The sequence below is a fragment of the Oxyura jamaicensis genome, chromosome 5 (genome assembly GCF_011077185.1).
Source record: "Oxyura jamaicensis isolate SHBP4307 breed ruddy duck chromosome 5, BPBGC_Ojam_1.0, whole genome shotgun sequence".
NCBI lineage: Eukaryota > Metazoa > Chordata > Aves > Anseriformes > Anatidae > Oxyura > Oxyura jamaicensis.
In genome coordinates, this window is record NC_048897.1 from 2,520,102 (window position 1) to 2,539,986 (window position 19,885).

Below are 19,885 nucleotides of genomic sequence, written 5' to 3' on the forward strand. Positions count from 1 at the left end.
CAAAGTGGAACTGCTAGCTTTTGACCTAGTTTATTTTTCTCCAAGCCACTGCTGCCCAACAGATGGAGAAGCAAAATGGTGAGGCAGGAATAAGAAGCCTGGAAGCAAGATGCCACAGAGAATGGGTTTAGAGGTAAGGTTAGGGCTACAAAAGGACATTGCAGGACAAATTTATGCAGTTCATAAAGCTTCCCTCCCCCCACCCCCCCCCCCACCCCCCCAAAGGTTGTAGGGATCAAGATTAGCATGTTACTTGAAACAGCTTCTAGTAAGGTAGCGTCCCATATACTTCCAATCTCTACCCTTAATCCTGTTCCTTGGTCTTCAGTCTTTAATGTCTAGTATGGAATGATGGAGTTAGGGAGTGGCTGCAAATCCATCCAGTTTAAGCACAGAACATCATTAAAAGGCCGAGCTGGGATGTCACTAGTGCCTGAAAATATTGTCTTGCTGGAGAATATACAGCCTGAGCTACATAAATGTCTGGATAAACATCGAGGGGGTTGGCTTTGTGACTCAGATACAAAGGCATTCTGTTGAACTCAGGATTTTGTTAGGGTCTGTTTGGGTCTGCTTTTCTATCTGGTGAGCAGACTCTAAATTGCATCCCAGAGATATCACGAAGTTCCGTGCATGCTCGAGATGGTGCACTTTGGCAGTTTATGTATTTTGAGAGGCAAACCAGGGTTTCGCTGAGCATCTAACTCAACGGAAACAGCACTAACCACACTGCCGTGAAGCCGCCAGCCTCCTGGTTTCCTAAATCCCAACTCTGCTCCTGCTGCCCGTCTCGGCTGCCCTGTAGGAACACACCAGTGCCCTCTACAGCCGCAGCAGTCCCACTGCAGCAGCACCACGACTCGACTGAGCGCAGCCTACGAGAGAACCCACGGGAACACAGGCAGAACCTATCACTTGGTGGTCCCTCTGATCCCTTCCGTGCTAGGCTAGCAATGTGGCATAAAGGTTATCCACAGCCTTGTATTCAAGGAGCTCATTTGTGGGAAAACTACTGCCACTACTCACTTAATAAACATGACCCAAATATTAGATCTAAAAACACTTACCTTGCTTCTGAGCATTCAGAAGTTGGTCCATTTGTAGCTTTGAGCCCTTATCCTTCTAGCCCCTACTATCCTAGTAGGCTAAAAGCTTACTTCTTTTTTTTTTTTTTTTCTTCTTCCCAAATGTATTATTTTCATTAAATGGAAGCTGAGATTCTTAAATGCTTGTCTTGCATGTTCTTCTTGACTTCAGGAAGTTCAGATTAAGAAAAGCGACAAATATGATGGAACTTGTAATAAAGTCATAAGAGGCACCAACACTTCACACACACACAAGAGAAAAGTGTGTGCACAGCCCCAGTAACTGTCTGGCTCAGAAACTGATACCGCAGCTCGTACAATCGCCATGTTTCTTTCCCTCTTGAACTAGCACCTCAGGCCGTTAAAAGAACACAAGTCTCACAGCCAACAACAAATTCCAATCTGAGAAAACTGGACATATTTTGTATTTTTTATTACATTCAATTTCATTACATTTAATCCCTTAACAGATATGCAAGGAAAGTCACCATCCTTTGCTTTCTGGATGCTAGGGATCTGCAGTAGCATTACTGCAATGTTTCTCTGATCCTTGGCATTTCACTACATCGCCCCACCCCTGCCCCAAACTACCTCATGCTTTATGCTTACATCAAACACCAACACTGGACACACACATACATCCTGTAAAGACCTTTCTATGGATGAATGACAGACACAACAGTGGCCCTGCAGTCAGGCACAAGCGTGCAGCATAAGGAAAGCACTGGACACATGATAGCATGCTCAAAGTAGAGGATGATATCCAAGGAGGAGCTATACCCAAGTTCATGGCACCTTGGCTTTTCTTATGCTCCTTTCACATCTGCATTTAATTTTCTGACCCTTGGAGTGAGCTGGCACCTGGGAGCCGCTTTGGCTGAGCCTCAGAATAGATCAGGAAGCCTGTGAAGGTGATGTACTTGCCATGGTTGCTGTAGGCACCGTAGCCATCGTGCTGATGGCTGTAGAGCCAGACGGTGTCCCCGTATTGCAGAGGCAGCATGATACTCTGGCTCTGCATCTCTCGCCTCTTGGAGTGGTTGTCATCATAGATCATGGCCTGAACCTCATTGTGGTTCTTCATAAGTTTCACTGACATGGTCTTAAAGGGCATTTTGCCAATGGTGAAGGAGAAATAGTATGCACCAGGTATGCGGCATGAGAAGATGCCAGTGGAGGAATTGAAATCTTTCCCAATATTCACAAACTCCGTGTCAAATGTGATTGGCTCATGCTGGGTTTGCTTGTCGTCTGTCCCCAGGAGACTTTGTGAGCGAGCAACAGAAAACGCAGAGCGAGGGTCTTGCTCCCTCTTCAGCTGATCAGACAACATGTGTCGCTGGGAAGCTTCATTTTGCTCTCCTGGAAGCTGCTGAATATTGTGATGGGGAGGCCCCAGCTCTTGAGAGCTAAGAGCATTTTGGAAGAAGGCAGAAGTGTCTGGATAGATTAGGTAGCCATTGAAAGTTGTATAGGGGCCCACGTTGCTGTATAGAGCGTACTTGGGGTCTCCATGTAAACGCAGCCAGACTGTGTCACCATAGTCAAGCTGCAGCATGGCACTCTGGCTGGCTACCTTCCGTTCCTTGCGGTGATGTTCATCGTACACAATCACTTGCACCTCATTCTTGTTTCTCATCAGCATGACAGACAAGTTTTTCTTTGGGTATTTCCCAACTGTGAAGGAGAAGTAGTAGGCTCCAGGAATCCGACACCGGAACAACCCAGTCTTGGGATCAAAGTCATTGCCAATGTTCACATACACTTTGTCAAAGGTAATGACCATCTCAGAGCTCCCTTCCATGCTGCTGGTTCGAGCCACTGAGAAAGCAGAGCGAAATTCAGTATTGCTGTCTACTGGGAAGCCATCTGTGTGCATTAAAATCATGCACCAGAGGAAGCCAATCAGAATCTGAACCTTCAGAGTCATCCTTGTATCTGAAAAGAAAAAGAAGCACATTTTAGCAGGAATCCCGTTAATTTCCAGCTCATGCTCCAGCTGATACCCAGACCTGAATCCTGCTAAATAGACATCAAAGTCTAAGGAAAACATTGAGAAGTTCTCAGGGCATTCTCTGATCAGTGTATGGGACTGTATCTCCGTTCATATTCCAGCACCATTTTGATATTTTCCCAGTGACAGCTGGACTTTTTTTCCCTGTACTTCTAGGAAGAAAAAAGAATCTTCTTCTCCGAAAGCCTCGCTATCCTCTAGTTTGTCTGCAGAACACTGTGCTGCTCACACTGCAGGGGGATCTCAGAGCTTTCTGGGGCTTTGCCAGAGCTCTCTTTTGCAGTGGTTTTGTTCGTAAGACCAAGGATGAAACAAAGCCCTGCACAGGCCTTGTATTATGTAACTGAGATCCAGCTGAAGGGCAGAGAGAAGAGGACATATGCTCTCGAGATTCCCATGCAGATGTCATTGCCTGGCACTGCAGCAGCTGTTTCACAGGATGCGGAAGCTGGAAGCCAAGTAAGTTGGTAGGCCCCATTATTCAGACAGAATTCACTGTGGAGCTGTGAGGAATGTAAAGAAACTAGAGGAAGAAGGATCGTTTAGGGAGGAAGGAAGACAATGGAGAAAGTGAATGAAATGGAAAAAAAGAAGGAAAATAAAAGGTAATTAAAATGCAAGTCTCCCTGAGAGAGAGTTTTCTCTGAGAGAGAACTGAAAACACTAGAAAAAAGGAAACAACTCACTATCTAGAGAATAGACCACAGAGAAAAAACTTCTCTGACCCTTAAAAAAGAGGGATAAGTTAGGAGCTAATGGGATTTTCTGCCTCTATTTTCTTTGATTTTTTTTTGGATTGAGGCCAAAAATCATCTATTAGTGCTTTCAGGCTGAAAACAAAACTGCCAGTCATTCCAGTGAGAAGCTTCTCCCTCTGTCACGTCTCTGTGCTTATTAAAATATCAGTCAGGCTGGGAAGCAACTGCCTGCTTTGCAGTCTGCCCCATCTGTCACCCTAGAACTGGTGCCTTGCCAGCCAGCAAACAATGAATTCACAGACCGGCAGAACAGGAGCAAAACACGCTACTCATTGCGGGAGGGGTGAAAATAAATCTTGAATTAAAAATGAGAGGGGTAAACATTTGAAAAAAATGGAGGATGACACAGTAATAGAAGTAAAGCAGATGGAATCCACATAGACTGTGAGGAGGTAATGGGATCCCGCTTTGGCACGATGCGATACCTGCAATAACCAACCAACAAGATTTCAGTTTGACCCACAGTCCCTGCTCCCTCATACTTGAGAATAAAACTGAAATCTGAAATGCAGCTCTAATAGCTCTGAAGGCAGCAACAAATTAAATTCTCACCTAATTATTGAAAGGGACACACTAACAAAGACAAAAAGAAATATCCCTCCATGTCCCAGTTTTACATTAGATCACCCCTCACAAGCATCTCAGTATTTTCCTCCATGCCTCTGAACTCACAACGCTTTGCCCAGCTTTGACTGATTTGACTCCTGAGCATACCACACACCCTTGGGATTCCATGGGCTGCATCGATGAGTGTTGAGAGAGATGACTGATATATCACGGTCACTCTGAATGTTCATGGAGATAAAGGAGATCCCTGGTGACTGGCAAAAGGCAAATGTTGCTGCCGTCTTCACAAAGGGCCAGAAAGATAACCTGAGGAACTACAAGCTGGTTGGACAGTTTGCCCCTGACTTTGCTTCCTGGGAAGATCACGGAGCATGTCTTCTTGGAACACAGTGCTGGGAAGACAAAGAAGGACAAGACTAGGAACGTTCAGCTCAGATTGATTAAAGGTAGATCATGCCTAACCACACCAACCTCCTTCTGAGATAAAACGACTAACCTTACCCATGACACTTACAAGGAGCTAACCAGCTGTCTGTCTCATCCAGCAAATTAATTTAAGAAAGCATTTTGAATGTAACTATTAAGCCATAGCTAATGACATGTATCTGCTTCCATGCTGTCTTTTATTTTTCCTCACTTCGCCTTTTAGCTTGTGAGCTCAGGGCAAAGACTCTCTCTCTTCTGTACTGCATTTGGCCACTGCTGCACTTTAAACAATACTAATAGGCCCTAACATCTCACCAAGAACTAAATCCCAAACAGTCACACTGTGAGCTTAGCCTCTGGTTCTGCAGAATTATTTCTGCACAGTGCTACATCTAGCACGGCAGGCTCATTTCAGCTCCCAGCTTAGTAAAACAGTCCCTAAAGGCAAACTTGTAAGGGCTATGAGATGTTTGTGATTCATACTCATCCGTTGTTATTCCAATGATCACCATGGTGTGGCCACACGGAGAAGCAGGCTGACTGTGACATTCCTGCATGCTCTTGAGGCAAAAAATGACAGCAAAGTATTAAGAATGCACATTTTTAGCCACACTACATGGGAGTTGGGGAATATACTATAGGCAGGACACTGCTGGCCAAACAATCTCGAAAAGACAAAACAGTTTAATAAACTCTACGGTGAGTCTGACCTTGTGTTTCTTCATATGACCCCTATCCTTGTTTCCGTCCCAAAGCTAATTTCTCTGTAATACGGTCGCTTTGCAAAGGTTGGATCTCTCCGTTACAGTTGCAAAGACTCCCTGCTGCTGCAGAGTCTCTTGTTTATCAGCTCTTCCCAGTAACGTGCCGGCAAGTCATTTAAATAAGGCAGTTAATTATGCCGTGTTTCCATTAGTAAATTGTTTCCTTGACAGCTCCCACTCACCACTTTCAGGACTATTTAGGTTCTTTATCTATTTAAAATAATTTAGAAAGTATCTAATAACTGCCTCTCACTAAACCAATCTACGAATCGCTTGCCAATCATTAGGAAGACTCAGCTAACTACAGGGCTGCCATAAACAGATGCAACTCACAGCTCCTCGACTTCAGAATTAGCATAGTAAGTCTGCAAGATAAAACTTCCAAAATGCTTCATTGCTGCCCCAGCAAAGGCAGAAGTCGTTGGGCAAAGGTGCTCAAGCCTTTTCCTGTGATAGCTTTGAAGGGAAGAGAGAGCATCAGGATGTGAGGCTGGTCGTGGGCTCTGTGGTATCAACCTTGAGTTCATGCTGTGGCATAAGATTGGAAACTGCAGGCTGAGAGGAGAGACTCAGGCCAGAGGTGGCACGTGGGCCTTCAGCATGAGTCACACGAGTCATACACAGCAGCTGTGTTACCCTCATTCCATTTATGTATGGAGCAGGGTACTTTGCCACCCTACCATTCCTTATTATGGGCGCCCCTGTGGTGTTAGCGCAGAGGTATGCAACGAAGCCAAGCAGATCCAAGGCATAAACAAGGAGTGCTAGTGCCTTTACACCAGGCAGGACTATTAGGGGACAGCAGCCTACAGGGAAGAAGCCAAGAAACTAATTTTGGAAGAGGAGGCATAAAAAACGTGATGGAGCTCACCAGTTCTCAAAGGCACTGACATTACATCAATGACCTGAAAAGACTGGACTAAAATGGTAGTGACTCACATAGCAGGCCAGGAATTGCAAACCCTTTTTTTGGAAAGAAAGTGCCAGAATTCACCATGTGCATGACCCAGGAAACTTTAATACCTTTGTGCTAGCTGGAGGTGATTTTTCTGTCCTGAAACAGAATCAATCCACCAGTGGAAAGACAATTAGCTTTATTCTTCTATTGAAATCCATGGATTTTAGTAAAGGACTTTCAATAATAGAAAGGTCACCCCGTTTCTAGTCTTGTAGGTCAGATCTTCTTGTAAAACTCAAGAGGGTTTTCTTTTTATTCTAAAATATTAATGAGCCAGATTCCCTAGTCCTACCTTTGGCAGGAGACCTTTAATTTCCTAAGATCGTAAGATCACTGAAAAATGACATAAGAAACCAAAATGAAGCAATGCAGCTGGATTCACAGTTAGTAAAAGTTAGTAAAAGTTGGCAAAATCCTGTAAGCTACAAAAGCAAAGCCCTGTTCTTCCAAGCTCTTGCTCTAATATTTTAGGACAGTTGCAAATGTTTCAATTATGTGAATCAGTGAAAGCCTGCGTAACGAACAGCTTTCTTGGATTATGGTTAGCAAGATTTTTTTTCCCCAGATACCACTTACTGTCTGCTCCACTCATTGGATACAGATTAAGAGCATCACTTCTCCCAGTATCAAGGAGAAATTTATTGTAGCAGATCCTCAAAAGCGAAGTCAGTATAAAGATGACTGTGTAACAAAATCAGGGACTCACTTAGGACTTTGACCTTTCTCTGCTTTTGATGAATATGTTTTTTTGAACTCTGCATCAATCCAGAGAGGTGAATCACTGTCTGAAGCATTTGGGATGCTTCTTGGAAATTATAAGCCACACTTTGAATCACAGAACTGTATGGCAATGATACAGAAAGTACTTCATTTTAAACGTTTCCTTCAGTCAAGGGAGTCTGTCAGCATAATAAACCAGCTTCTGTATACCCCAAGATCTGTGGAGAGAAAAATTCTTTTGAAATTCCTCAACTCTGCCCGTACTCAGGAAAAGGAAATGGAGAGACTGTATTTTGGCAGAAGCTTCTAATGTTAGCCTGCGCTTCAGAATATTAATTAAAACTTCTATATTTCAACTGAAATTCTAACAACTCTGTTTAAGCTAAAATGATGATATATAAAATGTATATGCACTGATCAAACAGAAACATGACAGTTTTGATATTAACCTTTTTTATTCCTATAATAGCATTCAGGGAAATTTGTTATACACATTTGCTGTGCCAGGGTGACACACCATGTCATCCATTTTGACTATTATGTGTATGTATAAATGTTTAAACTTAGAAAGGCAAAGTGGTGTTTTAGTAGAGAAGAAGGCTGAATAAACTCTTGGTGGGAGCCAGCAATTATTCTAACAGACTAAAATGTAATGCACATTTTTAACATACTTTTAAAAATGAACTAATTACAAAAAATCCAACCTTCCGCCGCATACACAATCCTCAAGCAAACAAGACCAAAACAACATAAAGCAAAGAAACATACTCTAACATTGATGTGAAGTGGAAAAACAACAGAAAACATTATTAGAATATTTGAGTTCAAACTACGGTGCATAAAATGTGTTGAATTCTATGAAGTTGTTCCGCACTTGCAGTTAAACAGACTGTTACTAAACTGTCATTGAAATCACACCAGCAGTAAGTAGTAAAAAAACCTAAGCTACTGCTGGGAATGAGCTCAGAGATAAATGGTTTATGCGAAAGCATAGGCCAGAGGAGACTGAAAACTGCAGCCTGAGAAAGCCAGAAGTCTCTGTTGCTGTCCAATGTTTATTTAACATTGCTACCTTTAGACATAAAACACTGAGACCATTTCAACAGCAGGATTTTTTTCATGGATCCAGTTACAGCTGCAGTAATGCCAAGGTTAAACCAACTCCTTTCATGCCCCAAACCTTATTTCCTATTTTCCTGGATTGCGTGTGCATTTCTTTCTACTGGTGTGCACAAGAGATGCTGAGCTTGTGGAACACAGCTTTGCTGAAGCATCCTGTTTCTTCAAGAGCAGCCAGGTTGCTGCCCCAGAAGGCAGATCACACTAGCATAAATGATTAACTGAGACAGGTTTGCCTGGAATACCAGGAGCATTTAAAGAAGGTAACTCACTTTGACAGCATCTACCGTAAGGATCTCAGAGGGGCTTTCTGATGATTTTACATTAAACTTCTTATCTTGCTTAAATTATGATATTCAAATCACAGTAGTCTGCAAAGGAGCTGGGAGCCTGCTAAACTGCACATTGCTAGACTCTGTAAAAGAGCTTTTAAAAGACGTTTATGATCTACAGGCCATAGGACAGGGAACACGGCTAAAAACAAGCAAACACAGCACATGATTTCTCACCTTTACTATGCTGTTATAAGGTCAAACCAAACCAACCAACCACAACAAACAAAAACAAAAAACAACCTTCCCCTGCAGGATTAAAGATGCTAAAATGAAAGAGTCAGACAGTAGGACAATTCCATTTCGTCATCTGACCAGCTGGACTCAACAGGCACGATTCCATTAGCGCCACAGCAGTGCCACAGCAGATAAAGGAGAATATGAAGAAGGCAATGGTTACACAGAGGTTCTCCTAAGAGGCAACGAGGGAGAAACATGTTTCTGTAAGTTTCCGGGTTGGAGACCAAAACTGAGAACCTAAGGAAGATGCAGATTGGCTCAGCATCACAGGTTACTCTTGTAATTTTTCCTTTTTAATATGAATTTAAATAGGAAAATAATTTTTCCATTTTTTTTCCCCAAGAACTAATGCAGCATGAGGACTTTAAAGGGTTGACAAAGAATGAAAAGGCAATTTAGACAGCCTCACTGAACAAAAGTTTGTTTGTAGGTCAGACAGCTGGCCTAAGCTGTCTAGCTTATCCTGTTCTTAGCTCAGGATAGTTCCCACTCCTTCTGTTAAGTAATGAAAGTCTAACAACAGTTCAAAGGCATAGGCATAGGTAGTTACTGATTATTTTAATCACGCTTTCCTCTACACATCTAGGTAGCAGTTTCCTTCAATACAGCTGAAGGAATATTTTCATCCTCCAAGCTTGCAGACCAGCACAGGAGGTTCCTAATTTGTTCTCAGAGTTGACGTCCCATTTGTCAGTTTTCTTTAAATCCTTAATTGTAACAAATGCTTAGAGAAAGTAAGGGAAATTTCATGAGGATTAGATTAAGTGTTCCAGTTAAACATAGGCTGTACTTGTTTTCCTTCCTGTTCCATACTGCTACTTTCATTCATGTGCCCAGTCACCCAGCAGACCGGTCAGGCGCAGCACTATCAGCTGGGGAAAATCTTGCAGTGATCCTTTTGTGTTCTCATTCCTCCTCATTAAGAATGAAAACAACTGTTAGTAGGAGGTATATCTGTTCTGGATCTAATGGGAACCAGTGGAACCTGCCACCCATGAAAGTGCACTAAGCAGGAAAGTCATTTTGGCTGTCTGTACATTACAGGAGTCACAACTTCAGTTGTACTTGTCTTCCTGTTCAAGACTGTTGTACATGAGATTGTGGAGATATCATAATGAGATACTGGAACCTGTGGCGTAATCTCAAAGTTTGTTCTCTGTCATCTCTGTATTAGCTTTATGTCCTTGATTTACTTTCTGTAAGTCTGTGCTCTTGTACTTTGTATCAGAAAAGATACGATTTTAATGTAACTAACTGCTATGTAAGGTTCTATGGAAAAGAGAACAAGTTTTAGATTTTTCTTGTCTGTTTTTTCTCTATCTGCATAAGCACACCTCTTTCTCTCTCTTGCTTGAGTGGGCACACGATTCTCATCTTTCCTGGAACTCTGTGCCTGCAGTAGCTGATTCCAACCAATTCCCCACTCAGTGGAATGCTGCCCTCCGGTCACTGCCCTACGACCTGCCACATTACCCACGTGGGTAAAAGCAAGATGGGATGTGCTGGTTCTTGCTGGTGGATCATTGCATCACAAGTTAGGATGAGCTTGTGGAGTCCAATAATCATCCCCTAAGGAAATTAATGGATAGCTGAGTGCCAGCTGGGATTACTTGCAAAAGACAACAAAATGCATTTTGGTATCCTAGCCATGTCTGAGCTCATTGACTGCTAAGAGTTTATTTAGCAATGCAACAAAAGATGTTCACAAGCTGGGTAACTCTGGTTCCTCTCTTTATTACCTGCAGTTAAGAGAAAATTTTCAGAATCAATGAGATTTAGTTCCCTTTGCTTGACAGAGCAACTTGTAACACTATGTTTCACCAATGAAAACATAACTGCTTTTGTCTTTTTATCCATCAAAGGCTGAACTACAGCACACTTTGAAAAATATCTCATGCTATTGACTAGTGTGTTCCAACAGTAGGCTTCACAAATCCACCTGAAAAAAACCTATCCTACACAGGGGTATTTGCCTACAAGAATGCTTCTTTCCCTGAGAGTTTTTTTTTTTTTTTTTTCTTGTCTTGACAGGTAAGGCAGGAAAGCATGCTGTCTTTTAACATCTGCCATCACACTCAGCCAAAAAATCACCTTCATTTCTTTTCACGTCCTGCTGTTTTATTACTGTGAAGATACTCAGAGAACACTGCAAATTGCACTGCAGTGCTGCTCTTTGCTGCCAACATGCTGCAACATCTCAATTTGGAAATTCACTGAGCTGTGGTTTACTGAAGAAGGTGATCAAAGGCATTAAGATCTGTGTATCTCCATGAGAATTACTTCCATCTCTGCTCCAGCACACCTTCCTTTCTGCTCCTCTTTCTGCTGGGGCAGGACATAGGCCTGAGCTGGAGAACGAAGAAGAAACAACTGTGATGTACTCAGAACCAATGCAGAGCCCAGTATTACTCCAGGATGAAAATCCTGCTCTGCCAGTGAAGTCCTGCAGTCCACATAATGCGCCTTAGTATTTGTAGCTTGACATGAATCAGGCTTACCAAATTCTAGGTCTGGTAACATTTTTTCATTCATGTCCACAGACACACAGTAAAAAGTAGCAAAGCAAGTTAGGGAAGTTAGTCATGTTTGTTCACAGTGACCCTTCACAATCTGCAATGTGCGGTTCCTCACTTCCAGTGGTATTTCCTGACAAATCTCTTGCAATGACAGCTCTCTGTGGAAAGCCTGTGGACAGCTGGAACCTAAGCCCTATCAGGTTTTTTATCCATTTTACAAAAAAAAACTATTTCTCAGAAGGCTATAGCTGGTGCAAATAAGACAGCCAGAGCTGTGAATTCATCCCTGCTATCTTCAGGAAAACACATGGTTTTGCTTCCACTTTTAAAACTCTGAGCATATTTTCATCCAGAGATTTAACCAGTTTGTCATCTTCTTTAACAAGAAGCTACGAATTTCCCCCATTAAACCCTGTGCAATTCAAGTTTTCACAAATGTGCTTTTGAAATTGGATTTTTCTGTAAAAATATGACACAGAAGTGCTGCTGGCCACAAGGCAGAGTGTACTGCCTTGGATGGGAGAACAGAGAGGAGCATTTTCAGAGCAATATCCTTACATAATTTCACACACATAGTTTTACAGAGCTTTCCCATACCTGCTTTCTGTCTTTGCATTGTTTCCAGTATATAAAAGGGGCCCATTCCCTCTTAGTGGCAGTAGAAATGTTTATGTAGCTGTTTCTGTAAAAGTCCATCTGAACTGCGAAGCTGCTGGTAAAAGGCTTTGGCATTACCATCAAAAAGTGCTGCTGGACACTGCTGTTCACTCCTCAGTTCCTCATTCATGCAGAGAAAGCGCTCAGAGCCTGTCAAATGTTCACAGATTCCAGTCTCATCCACGTGACCAGACAGCTTCTTCTTAGGCAAAATTTCCCTTGCCAGCTTGAAGCTGCTGCCTCTGATTTTCGCTTGTAGAACAAGAATTCTGCTAAAATACTAGAGAGATGTCTGCAGCAACACACCGGAAGGATTTACCTTACTTTAAGACTGTAACTAGGCAAAATAATGTGAAGGGTATGGCTGCTCTGAACACTGCTACGCAGATGCGTTATTTAAAGTAAGCTTGGATCCTGTTATTTTGCATTAAACATGTGGTGCATGCTGAAGTGCCATTTGCAATAGCCTACACAATTTCTTCACAAGCACACTGGGAAATTTCAGCCATGCGCCCTGTAAGCAAATGTTCGTATTCAGTGCATATTTCAAGCCTGCGCTACTTCTGTTCAAATTCTTCCAGTTTCCTATCTTCCTTCTAGCTGCTTCTGTCCAAAACTCTCCCTTTTCACGACAATAGCTTCCAACAGCAGGTTACCACCTGCAGAACCCCCTCCAGCATGTCCAGTCGTATTCTGCCCAGCCTCTCAGATTTCCTCCCAGGTTTCACAGAGAACAACCCTTCCAAATTGTTGTCTCCTCCTACTAGTAAAAAGGAGATTTTTTACATTAGCTATCCTCTGCTTCATTTCCTTCCAGAACCACTTTGTTTCAAAACTGAACCTGCCTTAGCATCAGGTCAATGTAAGCCTTCTTTTGGATACCCCTTCTGTCTCCCAGATAAGGACTTGGTTGGGAAATCAGTTTTACTCATATGAAAAGTAAAGAAAGCTAAGGGAAGGATGGGAGAAGGATCAAATAAACTCAGGCAAAGCAATGGGAGTTAGTATGAATCACTGGTCAGTCCTTGGGTGGAGGGGGGGTGAATTTACTTGGAAATAGCTGGGGCACCAAGTGACCAGCTTTCTGAGTAAATGAACAGTTTTCCCAAAGTTTTCAAGTGGCAATCAAAGATGGAGGGAGAAGGGCAATTAGAATGTCATACTTGGTGCGCACATGTCCCAGAGTAAATCAAAACATGAGGATATCAAACAATTCATGGATAATTCCAGTGTAAGAGTTTTAAACTACATCAGATTCTAATGCTAACACGCTACAGTTCACTGAGCAACAGCTTCGTGAAAATAGCTTTCTAAAAAGCCCACCTTAATTCTTCATTTTTCCTTGTTCTGTTAATTCAGCACAGATTCTTTCCAGCACTGCTTTGCAGCCTTTCAGTCCCAGGGTACCTGTTTTTGTAGAAAGGATTCCCTATTGCCTGGTTGGTCTAAAAATCTCTTCCACTCCTCCCAGTACGTCTTTAATTCCTCAGAGCTTTTCTTTTTGTCTGAGTGGAGACAGGTAAGGAAAGGAAAAATCCTTCTCCCCTTAGAGGTTTAAAAAATTCTTTATTTGGACTCAAAACTACTTCTGTTCAGGATCTTATGTGCAGCTCATCACTACAGAATCCAAAAGAGATGATCATTGCTCTCTCATTTCTTTCTACCTGTCTGCTCACAGAGATTCAGTATTTTTCATTGTGCATGGGGGACCGTGTGTTCCATTTATACTAAACAATATTTGTTAAACCATGAGTACTACAGGACCTAGATTTTCTCTCCCTGGAGAAATGTCTAAAAAGATCACCTGCAGAACTAGGTTTCATTTTATTTCATTTTATCTCTTTAAAAAAACAAAACAACAACAACAAACAAACAAACAAGAATTTTTGGACTATGGTCTTTCATTCAAGGAGTATGATATTAGAAGAGCTCTTATTTTCAGTTCAGATCATTTTGACAACTGCTTATCCACATTGGTTTTTCTTCTTCCATATCATTGTTTTCAGCATTCACAGACTTAGTTAAGCATCTGTTTCAGTGAAACCAGCGTCCTGTTCCCTATGCCTTCTCCAAAAAGAGCTCTTTTAACCATCTTCTAGTAAACTTTTACCTTTCTTTTAGGCTCTTTTCAGAAAGAGCTGCACCATATTCCAGGGGCTGCACTACCCTTGGGTATTATATACGCCTCACTACAGGATAACTAGACAACTTTTATTTCATTTGCATTAAAAGAGCATGTTGCCTTCATAAAATGGTAGAAAAGGTCTCAAAGCGAACTGAAGAAGTCATATAGTGCAAAGAACTTTCCCAAGATAGGATCTAGCCTAATTTCATTCTACAGAGATAATTACCTAACTTGTTCTTAAAATGAAGGAACAACTTCCCCGGACCAAATATTCAGCAGTTTTATTATCCTTGGTCCTAGAAAATTATTCTTACAGTCTAGTAAGTCTTACAGTCTTTCTGCTATTTCTTGTTTTCTATTCAATCCACCACAGGCCCAAAGAGAAGATCATTCCCTCCTCTATTTTGTATCTGAAGACTGTAGTATTCCCCTGACAGCTTGCTGCTCCTTGGGCTAAATAATTTGCATGTTTTCAAATCTTCTTTATCAAAGCATGTCATGCTTTCCAGACCTCTGAAGAGTTCTGCTGCCCTTCTCTGGACTCTATCCAGTTCAATCACACCTGTCTCAAAGTGTAATAATCAAAACTTCACAAAGCCTCCAAACTGAGCTATAAGCAATGCTGAACAGAGCCGGAGGATCGCTTCATATGTCTTCCAGGCTATATGTCCTTTACATATCCTAGCAAGATGTTTGCCTTCTTTTGCAACAGCATGACATTGACTCATGTTCAGCTTGTGATCTGTCATAACACAGAATCTTTTCTGCAGAGTTGCAGCCTAGTCATTTGCTTCTCTCTTGTGTTTATACAGTTGATTATTCCTGCCTTAGTGTAGCACCTTGCAGTTACCCCTACCAAATTTCATCCAGGTCTTTTTCTCCTCAGTTCTTCCAATTTATTGGAATAAGTTTGAATTCTGATCTTTTCCACCAAAACGCTTCAAGTCTCACAGTTTCACGTCCTTGGGAAATGTCATACACCCACTCTTTTTATTCGCATCCAGGAAACCTAAGAAAACACTGAACAGAAGCAGACCCAGGACTCACCAACACAGCTATCGTATCAGTTTTAAGCAGCTTGTGGCCTCTCTGAAGGATTTGTACAGACGAAAAGCACACAGATTATGAGTTGTGTATCTCTTAATGTTATTTAAAGATTATCTTCCTGTTCAGAAAATATTTTTTGCCCAATTTATAGCCTCCTTTACCTGCTATGCTCTGCACCCCACCAAAGCAAATATTTAATATACAGCCATGATCAAGAATTTAACTTTTTACTGTAAAACAAATTAAATCTCTCACTTATGCAACATCAAAAAAATCATTTAATGTGTGAAATGAACCAAAGCCCATTCTGTCAGAATCTGCTGGAATACTGAAAGAATGAATAGGAAAGATGTAGCCATCTCTCTTTGCAGACTTAGGGATATATTCAAAATGTCATCATTTATTGCACTCACTTTGAGGTACGCTAGCAGCACATATTGGAAGGGACGCACTAAGACATCTGGTAGATTTTGATGGGCTAAACATTTTCTTTGCATCTGCCCTTGACCAAAGGACTGCAAGTTCCTTTCTCAGAGCTCAACACCAGTCACAGCAGTCACAAACAGGCACATAATAGATAGTAAGCCATTGTGTACATGGGAATAAAGATGATCCGGTGTTCCTCCTGACAATGGCTTGAATCTGTCATCTAGCTCCCATTCCTGTGATCACTTTCACAATCTCCCCAGATTCTTTAACCCCATATGGACAGTTTTGCCGGCACTGTGGCTGAGTCTCTGACACAGCAGAAAATACACACAGAATAGATTAACCAGCTGTAGGGTGAAGAAGTAAGACTTCAGGAACCTGTACTGTTTCCCATTGGAGCCCTAGTAATCAACCATGAGCCTCAGAAGTAGTCTCTGACTGCTCTGCTCTGTGATCAGTTCCTGATTCTGACTGGGTTACCGCTGCTGGAAACCTCAGACCTTTGATTAGATGCAGCAGGAATTCCTCCTTTGTTCTCTAACCCGTCTGGAGGATGTATACATCTAGAGAGGCTTTACAGGAACAAGAAAGCACTCGGGAAGAAAAGTGATTGACGAGAGAGTCAGCAGCACAGCGGTTGCACATTATTGACTTACCTCGTTTGAACATCAGGTAAATTTCCTTTCCTGGCAAAGGTAAAGGTTTGGGAATGCCGAAATGAAGAATGAAGTCCTAATTTACCTGCACTTGGATATGCTGGCTAATGGGATCTGTACCAAATTTATGAGTGTCAATCAGGAATTAAGAACTGAAGCTTTTCATCTCCACTGGGTGAAAACTGGAGTCAGTCAGTCAGATTTTTTTGATAAAGAATGACAAACTGTCAAATCGCCAATCCTTAATGTGTATTCCAAGACCGTACAAAGATGCTCACCCCTACAGGCTAGTCAGTAAGCTGTAATTCTAATGCAAGTTGAACTTCATTCTCCTTAACTATGCACCTTTTGAGTAGAATGTACACTTCATACTTTGGGCAGTGGAAAAGAATGGGTGAATGGGAGAATTCAAAGGTAAAGCTGACCAGATCCTAACATCTGACTTGAGATGTTGGTAACAAAGCCTAGACTTCAGCATTTTTCAGAATAGTGTTTTTAAGACAATTGCTCTAATCTCATACCTTAAGAGTCAATGTAGATATGAGCATCTCTTGAGGAGAGATGTTACTCAGCTGAGAATATTATCTTCTCAGAGGTACTTTCTGAGAAACCTACCATTGCTATCAGATTAGTTCATTTCAATGCTCTCTGCCTATAACTAACCATAAGAAAGTGAAATTTTGGCAGAATGACAGTGATCACTTGGAAACTCAGTGCATGCTCACTTTTGTATTCACCCTAGCATCTTTTTCTCTTGGTCTTCATATTATTGGGTGTTATGCACAGGAGGTTCAAACTATGTTGGCTCTTTACACCTCAGACATACAGCATTTCTCTATCTGTGTCCATCTGGATTAGTGTCTGATGCAAGAGTGAGAATTCCAACAACCAGAGATCAACAATCAGCTTTGCCGCTGTTTGGAAATATGTCTGCTATTAAAATGGAGAATATGAAAGCTGCTTGACTACAGTCACAGTTATATGTCAGTAAGTATAGCTGCTGGCCTTTGTGGGTCTACCCAGCCTCCTGTATTTGGAAAATTTGGATGGTGCTCAGTTTATCAATGAGTACTCTACGGAGAAGACAGCGTAATGGACAGCTGATCACACTACTGAAACATAAATAACAACAAATAGGATTCCAAGTTTTGCCGCCAAATCTGTTTCCAATTTATTTCAGGTCTGCACCTGTTTCTTCATCTGCAAAATAGCAACTGTCTACCACATTGACAAATTATCAGATTTAGACCAATACCATGTTGAAGCCATAGGTTCTACATTTTGGAAACCAAATGTACTTTTGTGGCATTAATTCTTCCAGGCAGAAAATACAAAACTCATTTTTAGAGCCTTGTCCACTAACCATTCAGTACTCTGCTCTCAGCTTTATCACAGCTTTTTAGAGGGGAACAGAAGGGATGTAGAGGGTAATATTGTTCTACTGTGAATCCTCACTCTTCCTTGACATACATTTTACTGCTATAAATTAACCCTTAAGAATGGCTACATGAGCAAACAGCTGCTATGTGTCTGGATAGGATCACAGACTCAATGGCAAAGTATTTCAAAGTCTTGTTACACATCATCTCCCTGGAGAAGAGAAGCTGTAGAAGGCTGCAATAGCATCAGAATGAATAATTGAAGCAAGGCTCATTCAGTATGTGCATAAACCAAGGGTCACAATGCTGCCTGCTAGCCAGCTGGCGGTGCAGAAACTCACTGAGTGTCTGTGAGGTACATCAACTGGGGACACTGACCCATTTCCCTAGGAGCTTCTGGGGAGTGGGTTAAGGAGACGGCAGTGGGATTGCCAAGCACATAGAGAAGGATCGAGCTAGATTACCTGACAGAATACTGTATGTTCATAGAATCACAGGATGGGTTGGAAGGTACCTTAAAGATCACCTAATTCGTGCCCCATGCCGTGGGCAGGGACACCTCCCACTAGACCAGATTGTTCCGAGTACGTTACTGAACCCGCTGCATACACCAGCCTCGGGAAAGCCCAGGGGGCTCGGTTCCCCCAGAAAGCTAAAGCAGAGCCCCGTGCCAGCCTGGTGCTATTTCCCACCCGACAAACCGCCCCTCGGGAAATCCTCCAGGACGCCCTTCCCCGTGGGAGGCTGACCAACCTGGGCTCCAAGCGGGGCCAAAATGTCACGCCCTTGCCTCCTCACTCTCCCCATTTAACAGCAGAAATGAGAAAAACAAACAAACAAACAAAAGACCCGCGGGCACCGGCCAACGTCCCGCCCCAGCCCCAGCCCCAGCCCCGTTCCTGTCAGGTGCAGCCCGGCCGGGCCGGCGGCGGCTCTCCGGCGCCCTACCTGCTGCCGCCCCGCGGCGGCGGTTGGCGGCCGTTGGCGGCGGTTGGCGGCCGTTGGGGCTCGGCGCGGGGCCGCGGCGCTGCCTGCGCACTGACAGCTCGGGAGCCGCGGCGGCGGCGGGGAGGCGGAGGGGAGAGGAGGGGGCTCGGGGCCCCGCGGCTGCGGCGCCGAATCGGTGACGGGAGGAGGGCCCGGGGGCGGGCAGGGAAATGGCGGGGGGCGGCGGGGCCGGGGGAGCGGTACCTGCCTGGGGGAGAGGCGCCGGGAAACGGGGCCGGGGGCTCGAGCGGCAGCCGCTCACCGCAGCAGAGGCGCTTGCGGCAGCGGAGGGAGACGGGACGGGGAAGCGGCCGGGGAGGGCCGGCAGCGGGGGACAGGCCGGGAGCGAGGGCAGCCGTGTGGTACCGACCGGCCCCCTGTGGTACCGACCGGCCCCCTGTGGTACCGGGCCCTCCGGCCCTGCTCGTCCATCAGAGCAGCGCTCGGAGGTTAAGGGCGACAGTGAGACCGAGCGATAGAGCTGTGGACGAGATCGTGTTCAGGTCTGACCTCCTGCTGTGAAGATTTGTGAGCCCAGAAGCTCCTCTGTTGAGCAGCTGTATTATTTGGTCCAGCGACAGCTCTTATCTCTCCCTAGAAAGCTCGCCTCGCCTTAGATCATCACCTAACAACAGGGCGACTGCTTGTTCCTTTGAAGGTCTGCATTGATTTTTGCTGACAGCAAAATAGCGGGCTATTCACGTTACTGTTCTATCCTGAGGAGCAAATTTGGGGTTTTGTAAAGCACGTCTATTGTTAGTTCACTCCAATCATCTAATGCTGATTTCTGGAAAGAAAATGTAAAGATTGGAACGGTTATAAAAGGTTCTGGCTCTCCAACACCAAGGGTCTTCCCCTCTGCTATACAGCCCCCCTTTTGGAGAGGTACAGATGCCAGTGTCCTCATTTTGGAGCATGCCTGAGGCATCTAGTCATGCTTCTCTTAGAGGATGCTACAGCCTTTGCAGCTCCATTTTGGCATGTTCTGCTTTCCAGCCTCCATCTCTACTTACCCCTCTTCTGGCAGGCACCAGGACTTTCCCTGTTGTAGCAAGCACTAGGCTTGCACACTAAGACATTTGAGTCGGTTCCCACATGGCCCCTTT

The 19,885-nt window shown here is 43.4% G+C and overlaps 1 protein-coding gene across 2 annotated transcripts; it reads right to left on the reverse strand.

Annotated features, from left to right (window-relative positions):
• Positions 1-1,500: 1,500 nt before the first annotated feature.
• Positions 1,501-19,029, reverse strand: C1QTNF4 (C1q and TNF related 4). 2 transcript variants are annotated; one of them, XM_035328566.1, is made up of 2 exons: positions 18,741-19,029; positions 1,501-3,023 (listed from the first exon to the last, which is right to left on the reverse strand). In XM_035328566.1, exon 2 carries the CDS (start codon positions 3,013-3,015, stop codon positions 1,915-1,917), a length of 1,101 nt encoding a protein of 366 aa, XP_035184457.1. In that variant the 5' UTR covers positions 3,016-3,023; positions 18,741-19,029; the 3' UTR covers positions 1,501-1,914. The 2 variants fall into 2 exon arrangements, with proteins under 2 accessions (XP_035184457.1, XP_035184458.1); XM_035328567.1 differs by lacking the exon at positions 18,741-19,029 and adding an exon at positions 16,414-16,483.
• Positions 19,030-19,885: the final 856 nt, after the last annotated feature.